The 11,626-nt window shown below is 45.4% G+C and overlaps 1 protein-coding gene across 1 annotated transcript in view; it reads right to left on the bottom strand.

The window, feature by feature from the left end:
* LOC125486706 (CMP-N-acetylneuraminate-beta-galactosamide-alpha-2,3-sialyltransferase 4-like) overlaps nt 1-11,626 on the bottom strand; it is a 159,587-nt gene that overhangs the window by 22,111 nt on the left and 125,850 nt on the right. The window contains exons 9-10 of the mRNA XM_048615379.1: nt 5,309-5,369; nt 3,284-3,379 (exon numbers count right to left, since the gene is read on the bottom strand). Coding sequence (XP_048471336.1) covers nt 3,284-3,379; nt 5,309-5,369 — 157 coding nt within the window. The remainder of the gene's footprint in view (nt 1-3,283; nt 3,380-5,308; nt 5,370-11,626) is intronic.

Below are 11,626 nucleotides of genomic sequence, written 5' to 3'. Positions count from 1 at the left end.
CAGGATGAGGTTAGTAGGTAGGAGATGGGGGTGCGGCTTGAGGTGGGAGGAGGGGATAGGTGGGAGGAAGAACAGGTTAGGGAGGCGGGGACGAGCTGGGCTGGTTTTGGGATGCGGTAGGGGGAGGGGAGATTTTGAAGCTTGTGAAATCCACATTGATACCATTGGGCTGCAGGGTTCCCAAGCGGAATATGAGTTGCTGTTCCTGCAACCTTCGGGTGGCATCGTTGTGGCACTGCAGGAGGCCCAGGATGGACATGTCTCGACCTCTTCATCTCCAACTGCTGTAGAGACATCAATCGCCTCAACCTCTCCACCCCTCTCACCCACTCCAACCTCTCCCCAGCAGAACGTGCAGCCCTCCGCTCCTCCGCTCCAATCCCAACCTCACCATAAAACCCGCGGACAAGGAAGGCGCAGTTATAGTATGGCGCACTGACCTCTACATCACCGAGGCCAGGCGCCAACTCTCCGACACCTCCTCCTACCGCCCCCTTGATCATGACCCCAACCCCTGAGCACCAAACCATCATCTCCCAAACCATCCACAACATCATCACCTCAGGTGACCTCCCACCCACGGCCTCCAATCTCATCGTTTTCCAACCCCGCACCGCCCACTTCTATCTCCTTCCCAAAATCCACAAACCCGACTGCCCTGGTCGACCCATTGTCTCCGCCTGCTCCTGCCCCACTGAACTTATCTCCAACTATCTGGACTCCATTTTCTCCCCCTTGGTCCAGGAACTCCCCACCTACGTCCGTGACACCACCCACGCCCTCCACCTCCTCCAGAACTTCCAATTCCCGGGTCCCCAACACCTCAACTTTACCATGGACGTCCAGTCCCTATATACCTGCATTCCCCATACAGATGGCCTGAAGGCACTCCGCTTCTTCCTGTCCCACAGGCCCGATCAGTCCCCCTCCACTGACACCCTCATCCGCTTAGCCGAACTCGTCGTCACCCTCAACAACTTCTCTTTCAATTCCTCCCACTTCCTACAGACAAAGGGAGTGGCCATGGGTACCCGCATGGGCCCAAGCTACGCCTGCCTCTTTGTAGGTTACGTGGAACAATCCCTCTTCCGTACCTACACTGGCCCTAAACCCCACCTCTTCCTCCGTTACATTGATGACTGTATCGGCACCGCCTTGTGCTCCCACGAGGAGCTCGAACAGTTTATCCACTTCACCAACACCTTCCACCCCAACCTTAAGTTCACTTGGACCATCTCTAATACCTCCCTCACCTTCCTGGACATCTCTGTCTCCATCTCGGGCAACCACCTAGAAACCGATATCCATTTCAAGCCCACCAACTCCCACAGCTACCTAGAATACTCCTCCTCCCACCCACCTTCCTGCAAAAATTCCATCCCCTATTCCCAATTCCTTCGCCTCCACCGCATCTGCTCCCAGGATGAGGCATTCCACTCCCATGCATCTCAGTTGTCCTCGTTTATCAAGGACCGCAACTTCCCCCCGTCAGTGCTCGAGAACGCCCTCAACCGTGTCTCCCCCATTTCCCGCAACTCATCCCTCACACCCCGTCCCCGCAATAACAACCAAAAAAAAATCCCCCTCGTCCTCACGTACCACCCCACCAACCTCCGGATCCAACGCATCATCTTCCGACACTTCCGCCATCTGCAATCCGACCCCACCACCAAAGACATCTTTCCCTCCCCACCCTTATCTGCTTTCCGGAGGGACCGCTCTCCTCCCTCACCTCCATCCCAGGCCCCAAGAAGACTTTCCACATCAAGCAGATGTTCACCTGCACATCTGCTAATGTGGTATACTGTATCTGCTGTACCCGTTGTGGCCTCCTCTACATCGGGGAAACCAAGCAGAGGCTTGGGGACCGCTTTGCAGAACACCAACACTCGGTTTGCAATAAACAACTGCACCTCCCAGTCGTGAACCATTTCAACTCCCCCTCCCATTCCTCAGATGACATGTCCATCCTGGGCCTCCTGCAGTGCCACAACGATGCCACTCGAAGGTTGCAGGAACAGCAACTCATATTCTGCTTGGGAACTCTGCAGCCCAATGGTATCAATGTGGATTTCACAAGCCTCAAAATCTTCCCTCCCCCTACTGCATCCCAAAACCAGTCCAGCTCGTCCCTGCCTCCCTAACCTGTTCTTCCTCCCACCTATCCCCTCCTCCCACCTCAAGCCACACCCCCATCTCCTACCTCCTAACCTCATCCCGCCCCCTTGACCTGTCCGTCCTCCCGGGACTGACCTATCTCCTCCCTACCTCCCCACCTACACTCACCTTTACTAGCTCCATCCCCGCCTGTCTGTTTCCTCTCCACCTATCTTCTCCTCTATCCATCTTCTATCCGCCTCCCACTCTCACCCTATTTATTTCAGAACCCCCTTCCCCTCTCCATTTCTGATGAAGTGTCTAGGCCCGAAACGTCAGCCTTCCTGCTCCTATGATGCTGCTTGGCCTGCTGTGTTCATCCAGCTCTGCATCTTGTTGTCTCAGATTCTCCAGCATCTGCAGTTCCTACTATCTCTGTGACCAGGGTTTATCAGGTTAAACAGTTTTGATCGTGGTTTTGAGGGAAAGATAAGAACAGATTTGAGTGGCAGCAACAGGAAAAAGAGGAAAGTGAGATTGGAAATGGCAGACAGATTGCGGGTGGAAGAGTTGACTTCAGATTTGAAGGAGATAGGCATGGTAACTAAACAAAAATAATGGCTAATGATATCAGCTAACCTGGGGGCCAGGAAAGGTTGTGGTTGGTCAGCAGATAAGTGGCAATAGGATTGAGGGGACAGGAACCAAGTGTCATGGAAAGCTTGAGCTCAGAGAAAGGATGACAGGCGTTAAAGTGGGGATTAATGGAGAAGGGAATGAGATTAGAGCCAACCGATAATCTATTGAGATTTTACCTAATTAGTCTAGTACCACAAAAATGCTTGCTCTAACATAGCTGCATATTATTGCTGCGATGACTTTAACCATGCACAGAAAATTAGACTACAATCTTGCGATGCCTCCTCCCAATTTATGCATTCAGCTTACCTTGTGAAACAGAGCTTGGTTTATTGCAATCTTGCCTCTGACTCAGGACCTGAGCATGAAGGTTAAAGCTAGTACAGCAGTGTAGAACTGAAGGAGTGCAGCATAGCAGGAGCTGCTCCTTCACTCTGTACTGAAGTGTGTGCTTGTGTCTCTGGAATGAGACTTTGATCCTCTAAGTTAACAGTCAGAGTCAACCAGGCCCAACACCAAAACCATACAGTAAAACAAAGCCACTCACCGAATAACAACATCGTGCTTATTGATTGTTTTTCCCAAGGAGCTGTTCCTCAGAGTGTTTCCATTGCCAACGATAACACATCGTTTACAATCTAACCTGAAAAGACCAAAACCTTTTATTGAAGCAAGATTGATATGTGTTGTGACTGAACATTACAAAGTGAGAAATTCAGATTTATTTAATTGATGAATAATTTCTATTGAGTATGTTAACGGCCAACGGTATATGACAGATAAATATTTATACAGGATATGAGGTGACTTCTGACGAAGCATGAATACTATTTATTTTAATCAATAATTAAAATGATTTCCATGTTCCACATCGTGTTTGCACCTGAATGTGTAAGATGATAGTCTTTGAAATCAGTCCAAGCTTTATTGGTTTTGAACTACATTAATTCGCCTTTTGCCATTTGTGATTAAATGGGAATTCACATCATGCTAATTAAACTACTGATCGCAAAAGAAAATAATTAACAGGTGCCATTATTGGACATTAGATTTCAATACTCATCTTCCTGTAGCACATAAATGCACTTTGATTTTTCTGTCTGTTACAGTGCATAGCAAACTGCTTTTGTTTTTCTGCAATTATCTGTGTTTTACTTCCTCAGTTATCACTATAGTACATACTGCAACTCCAACAACAACCTATATATTTAGTGTCTTCACCATAATCAAAAATCTCAAGTCACTACACAGGAACGTTAGAAAGCAAAAGAGCACACTATAACACTGCGCCACATAAGGAGATATCAGGTTAGAAGACTGGAATCTTTGGCAAAGATACAGGTTCTAAGGAGTGTTTGAAAGGTGGAAATTGAGATTGAGACGTGGAGAATTGTAGGGATTCCAGGGTTTGGGACCTAGGTAACTGAAGGCATAGCAACCAATGGTGGAGAAATATAATTGGAACTGCAGGAGAGGCCAGAATGAAATGAGTAAAGATATCTTAGAGGGGTGTGGGCCTGGCTGAAATGACAGAGAAAGGCAGGCATGAGTCTATTGAGGAAGCTTGGAACAAGGATGAGAATATTAAAATCGACGCGTTGTTTGAATAGAACTGATTAATGAAGATCAGTGAGCACAGCGGTAATTGGGGAGTTGGAGTTGCTGCAAGGTAAGACATGGGCAGCAGGGTTTTGGATGAGCTCAAAGTTATGGTTAAATGTTGGAGGCTAGCCAGGAGTGCACTGGAATACTTCAGTATGGATGTAAGGAAGGCAGAACATGGGCTAAGAACAAGGGTTGAACCAGGCATTGTTACGCAAGTGGAAACAGGCAGGCTTAGCAATGGCATAAAAATTAGTTCATAAGCTTGCCTCAGAATCGAATATGACCCCGAGGTTCAAACAAACTGCCTTAATCTCAGACTGTTGTCAGGGAGATAGATGGAGTTGGTAACTAGGAAATGGAGCTTGGAGCGAGGACTATAAACAAAGGCTTCCATCTTCCTCATGTTAATTGTAGGAAATTTATGTTCATCCAATATTAGATGTCACATACGCCATTTGAGAATATAGTGATAGAGGTGAAGAGATGGTTTATTGAGGGGAGCTGATTATATCATGGGTGAATACTCATGGAAGTCCCAATAATGTGCATGGTTAGCTTGAGCAATCTGCACAACTGTTTCAGGGCAGCAGAGGAAAGCAAGTCAAATCAAGAGCAGATAACTCCTGGAGGTGAAAGAACAGGAGCATCCATTGTCTCTGATAGTGCTGACATTTTCTGTCGATAATCAAATTCTTCTTCAGAATTGAAATGCTTCCATTCATGTATCTACAGTTTTGGAACCAGTTCTGAAGAAAAGTCGTACTGAAATGGAAATGTTAACTCTGGTTCTCTCTCCGTAGACATTGCCAGACCTGCTGAGGATTCCTAGTATGATTTTTATACCAACGTCTCTATCATGCTCTGCTCTGCATTGGGAATGTAACAGTAATGGGGAACATACATCCAGAGGATTGCTCAAGAAGGGGAAAGTCTCCCTGGAAAGTAGATCCTAGAATGGACGATTTACCTGTCTATCTCCTCTGGCATGTTGAACTGTGTTCGGGCCAATATCTTTTTGACAACCACTTCTGGAAGGAAAAAGATAAATTTATCCTGGCATAATAAATTCTTTACAGAACATAAAAACCCAGCCTCTGTTGCTGTTTCTCACTTTGGCTGCTTTACCCAAAACTCAATCGACATCAAAATTTTGAAAGTCTCCATCACACTTCAGATCTGTCACGAGGCGACACATTCTGGCATCATAGTCCAAGTGTCACGTCCCAGACATTACATTTCAACTATTTAAAGAAGTTTTTAAAATAAGGAAGACTTGCCGATTCTCTTCTGATCAGAACCATTCTATCTGCAAAAGTAACGATTAAACTCTTTCCCTCAGTGAACACTGCAAGAGGTGCTGAGAAGCCATATTATAGCTCACTGGGTGACAGATGAGGCCAGCTACATAAAAAAGCCCTGAATTGACAATAAAATATGGTGCTGGTGGGGAGATGGGGGTAGTGGGAGGGGTCTGGGGGTATGGTGGTAGTAGATAGCTGGCCTAAACACTGGAAACTGGAGGTTGTTATAAATGAGAACTTTTCAACTTGAGAAAAGCTACTTAGTGAACAACACCAAAGGGCTGATTGTGTTACTTTTTGCTATTTTAAGCAGATAATGTCCTAGAATTTGCAGTCAATATGCCAGAGACTAATTGTACTTGCTATTGTGCTTGCTGGTGTAGATTGTTCACTGCTGCATCAGCAGCGTGATGAGTGCCAGTGCAATTGAAAGTCTGATGAGGTGAAAACCTAGACATTGGATCCAAAGGTAAAATGACCTTCGAGGGAACATTAGGAATACCAAATGAGGGTTAGAGTGAGCCCTAAGCAGTTGCTATTGTTGGCAGTGTAAGAGTCATGTTGAGCTGTGGAGAAACTGAGAGCAGTAATATGGAAGAGATGAGTTTGTAATTGTATATCAACGCTGTCAGTTCATCACTAAAACCTTATATTTCCATCTTAATAGCATCACCAAAGTCTGTCCTGCTTCAGCTCATCTGCTACTGAAACCCTTGTACATGCTTTTGTTACCTCTAGGCTACCTACTCCATGACACTGCTATCAGCCTCCCACATTCTAATTCCTCATATTCCCAGGAGGTCATCCAAACTGTTGTCACCTATGTCCTACTATACCAAAACATGTTTACCCTTTCACTCTTCTGCTCACCAGCCCACAATGGCTCTCAGTTAAGCAACAGCTTTAATTTAAATTTCTCTTTCTTGCTTTCACATCCTGCATTATACTGATGCCTCCTTAAATCTCCAGTCAGCTGTATTTGCTTATCCCTCTGACATATCTCTGCTCCTCTAAATCTGGCCTCTTAATCACTCTACCCTTGGTGGTCATGTCTTCAGCTGCCAAACCGTAAGCCATATTAATAACTTGGATGAGGAAAGTGAATGTGCTATCACCAAAATTGTAGATGACACAAAAATAGGTGTGAAGGCAAACGATAACACAGAACATACAGGGGCATTTTGGTTTTCATTCACAAGATGTAGGAGTCACTGACTAGATAGCCATTCACTGCCCAGAGAGCAGTTAGGAGTCAACCACATTGTTGTAGGTCTGGAGTCACATCTACTTCAGACCAGGCATGAACAGCAATTTTCTTCCCAAAAGGACATTAGTGTACCAGACGGGTGTGTTCAACAATTGACAATGGTTTTATGGTCATCGTTCAATTTTTTTATTTCAGTATGTTTTGATTTCAAATTCCATCATGTGCTGTGGTGGGATTCAAACTGAAGTCCTTAGAACCCAAGGCTTTGGATTAAGAGCCCAGCAATTATACCACTGGGTCATTGCCTCCCCATAACTTGAGGTTAAGTTAGTCGGCAAAAACTTAGAAGGTGGAATATAATGTGGAAAAATGTGAGGCTATGCACTCTGATAGAAAGAGTAGAAAAGTTGGATATTAATTAAATAGAAAGGAAGACTGCAGGAAGCTGCAGTACAGTGGGATTTGGGCTCCTCATGCATGAATCAGAAAAAAACTAGCATTCACGTTCAGCAGATAATAGAGAAGGCAAATTGAATTTTGGTCTTATTTCAAAGATAAACGTAGTGACATTTTGCTAAAACTGCACAAGGCACTAGTTTGACCACAGCTGGAATACTTTGGAGTTTAGGCCCCACTGTCTGTGGAATGATGTACTAACATTAGAGACCATCCAGAGAAGGTTCACTAGGTTGATTCCAGGCATAGAGGGATTTTCTTCTGAGGAGAGGGTGATTAGGTTGGGTCATTACTCACTGAAGTTTAGAAGAATGAGAGGACACCTTATTCAAACATAAGATTCTTAGGGGTTTCATAGGGAATATGTGGAATGGTGGTTTTCCCTTATGGGGGAGTCAAGGACCGGGCAGCATAATCTCAGAATAAGGTGTTGCACATTTAAGACAGAAACAGGGAGAATTTCTCTCAGAGGACAGTGAATCTGTGGAATTATTTACCACAGAGAATTGTTGAGGCTGGGTTATTAAGTGTAATCAAGGCTGAGATGGACCGATTTTTAATCAGAAGGGAATCAAGTGTTATGGAGCTAAGGCTGAAAAGTGGAGTTAAGGATGATCAGATCAGCCCTGATCTCACTGAATGGTGGAGCAAACTCAATGGGATAAATCTCCGATTTGTGCTCCTACATTTTATGGTCTCATGGTTGACGGAATTTGCTGTCTGTTTTTGATCCAGCTTTCCATTATCATCAGACTTCATGTGATTGTCTGTTCTTATGACTCACTCACATTGGTTAGACAATTCTCACCATTTACATATATGCACTGTCACCCTGAATTAGATCTCACTCTCTTCTCACTTATCTGACTGTGCCTAGTACCTCATTGATTCTTCTTGTAGTACGATCTGTCTCTATCAGTCCTTTTTGTACCTTGCTTATCATTTCTACCACTACATCCCGAATCCGTGTACCAAATTAGTCCCAGCCTTGTTCTACAGAGTCAGCCAATGGCTGCTGAATGATTACATCCCAAAATTAGATGACCATACAGCAGTTCTGAAGAAGATCACTGGATTCAAGACATAACTTGCTTTCTCTTCACAGGTACTGCCAGACCTGATGAGTTTCTCCAACAATTTCTGGTTCTGGTCAGTTCTGGTGCCAAGTTTTAAGGAGGCATCCTGCCCCACTTCATTCCCAGCCCTAAGTCCGGAAATGAGTTATTTTCATTGGAATGTCCAGAGGAAATCCTGAATAGTCTGCAGTTCAGAACAACACTAGGTTTCTTGAAACGATCACTGAGACTGGAGGGTACCAGGGATGTGTTGTGGTATCAGTGCAGAGAACCAGCTCATAGAGGTTTGCTCATGTTGAAGAAGTCAAAGATGTAATGTAGGAAATCATTCTTTACACAAAGAGGTGTCATTACTTGATTCAAGGTCAGTCAAATGGCTTTGCTTATCCAAAATAATCTTGTGATGTTTTATATTTAAATAAGGGAGTGAAGGAGCAATGGAAGGAGAATCGGCAACATTCAGAGGTAAATATAAACCAACCAACAGTGCTGGAGGAGGAGCAATGAGAAGACATGTGTTGTTGCACAAAAAATCCTAACTTTTCCTGTTTTCCAAAAGACACTGGGCTTAAAACTTTGGCTGCTGCATTTTTTGGGGTGGAGTGGTAGCAGTTCACAACTATATTCTGGGGCCAAGCAGGTTACTTACTGCAGGCTTCCTCCTGGTGCTGACTGCATACTCAGTGGAGAAACAAGCAGTGTTACACTGAAGGCAAATGATGCAACCAGCACTTTGTTCTTAAAGGCAACCTGCTGCTCTTAAAGGGAAATTGTGCTGAGTAGCACAGATGTAATGTAAAACAAGGAAGATGGAAAACTAGGACACAGAGAAGATTCCAGGGGGTAATGATTGTGGAACTGGGTGTCCTGGTGTTGGAGACGGGCAGGAAGAGAGATGCTATGTTTCTACAGAGAGGAATCTCTGGAGTTAATTCTTTTGTCCAAGTTTGGAGCAAGCCTATAATGAGGACAAGAACTGAATGACCCTGAATGGACCTAAACTAAGCATAAGTGATCAGGTTATTGCTGAACAAGCGCTGCTTGATAGCACTGTTGACAACACTTCCCATCATTTTGATAAGAATTCAGAGATGTGGTGGTACGGTGACTCAATGGTCAGCACCTGCTGCCTCACAGCGCCAGGGACCCGGGTTCGATTCCACCCTTGGGTGACTGTCTGTTTGGAGTTTGCACATTCTCCTTGTGTCTGTGTGGATTTCCTCACACAGACCAAAGATGTGCAAGTTAGAGTGGATTGGCCATGCTAAATTACCCCGCAGTGTCCTGGGTTGCGTGGGCTCAGGGGATTAGCCATGGGAAATGTGGGGTTATGGGCTGGGTCTGGGTTGGATACTCTTCGGAGGGTTAGTGTGAACTCAATGGGCCAAATGGCCTCAAACTGCACTGTGGGGATTCCATGTCTAACAGGTCAGTAATTAGTCAGGTTGCATTTGTTCTGATATTTGAAGTATCAACTGTGTTCAGAATCTAAGCTCAACTGTGTGCTCTACAGTCAGTACTGTTGAATTGAGTTTTACAGAATTACGTAAGTGCCTGAACTTTGCAGCAACAAGTACAATCCCGATCTCATTATTATCAGCCCTGTGGGTGAAAATATGAAATTTGCATTTCAGCAACACAGTAAACAGGTACTGCACCAAAATCAATCCAACTTGTTTTTAGTTTATATAAGCTTCAGTAAGTCACCAGACAATCGTGAACCATTTTGTATTCTAATGACAATATTAAAATTGCAACCACCAAGTCCTACACATCAAGATCTTATAAAAACCAACATCATAAGGGACAAATAATATCTTTTAAATATTGGCTGAAAGGTGAGCATCAGCCTAGAAACCACAGAGCTCTCCTCGTGCTCTTCTTGGAGTAGTATCAAGTATGTTTCCACCCAAGAGAGACAGCTCGAACAACTTGGCACTCCCTCTGAAAGTGTCACCTGGAACTGGTCCTGACATCTGGCAAACATCCACTTCATCAGTTAATAGCTATTAATATTATTCTACCACACAAACATGATTAAATCTATCACAAATACACAGACTGCATTCATCAAATTACATTCAGTGTTCCAACCCTCAAAGATTCAACCTGATACCTCAAAAGGCGCTGCAGCAGAATTATCTCGAGTCATTCTTGAGTTTAGTTACAGGTTTATTTCTCTAGGTGCAGTCTAATCAGGCCCTGAACGATGTGGGTTAGGGTGAGATGTTGGCACAATTGGGTAAACGCCTGAGGAAGCTCATTTCAGACTTAGGAGCATCTTGCTGTGTCTTTTATGCTGTTGCTGAGTGGTGAGGCGGGATTTTCATGAGGCAGTGATGAGTTGGTAGTAAAGGAAGATTATACGTCATTAAGAGATAGTAAGAACTGCAGATGCTGGATTCAGAGATAAGACAGTGTGGAGCTGGAGGAACACAGCAGGTCAGGCAGCATCAGAGGGGCAGGAAAGCTGATGTTTCGGTCGGGGCCCTTCTTCAGAACTGGGAAGTGGGAAGGGAGCTGGGAAATAAATAGAAGAGGGCTGGGGCTGGGAAGGTAGGTGGGATGGTGATAGGTGAGTGCAGGGAGGGAGTAGTGGGGATTGGTCAGTGGGATGGGGGGTGCAGATATGTGGGAGAGAAGATGGACAGGTTGTGTCAGGTCAAGGAGGCAGGGTTGAGAGGGAGGGTCGGTCATGGGATGAGGCCAGGGGTGAGGAGATTTTGGACTGGTAAAGTCTACGTTTAGGCCATTGGGCTGTAGGTTCCCGAGGTGGAATATGAGATGTTGCTCCAGAGATAGTAGGAACTGCAGATGCTGGAGAATCTGAGACAACAAGGTGCAGAGCTGGATGAACATAGCAGGCCAAGCAGCATCATAGGAGCAGAAAGGCTGACGTTTCAGGCCTAGACCCTTCATCAGAAATGGGGGAGGGGAAGGGGGTTCTGAAATAAATAGGGAGAGAGTGGGAGGTGGATAGGAGATGGATAGAGGAGAGGATAGGTGGAGAGGAAACAAACAGGTCAGAGAGGTGGGGATGGAGCCAGTAAAGGTGAGTGTAGGTGGGGAGTTAGGGAGGGGATAGGTCAGTCCAGGGAGGACGGACAGGTCAAGGGGGCGGGATGAGGTTAGTAGGTAGGAGATGGAGGTGCAGCTTGAGGTGGGAGGAGGGGATAGGTGGGAGGAAGAACAGGTTAGGGAGGCGGGGATGGGCTGGACTGGTTTTGGGATGCGGTGGGGGGAGG

This window comes from Rhincodon typus, chromosome 32 (assembly GCF_021869965.1).
Source record: "Rhincodon typus isolate 14 chromosome 32, sRhiTyp1.1, whole genome shotgun sequence".
Lineage (NCBI taxonomy): Eukaryota > Metazoa > Chordata > Chondrichthyes > Orectolobiformes > Rhincodontidae > Rhincodon > Rhincodon typus.
This window is presented reverse-complemented; position numbering and strand designations above follow the sequence as displayed.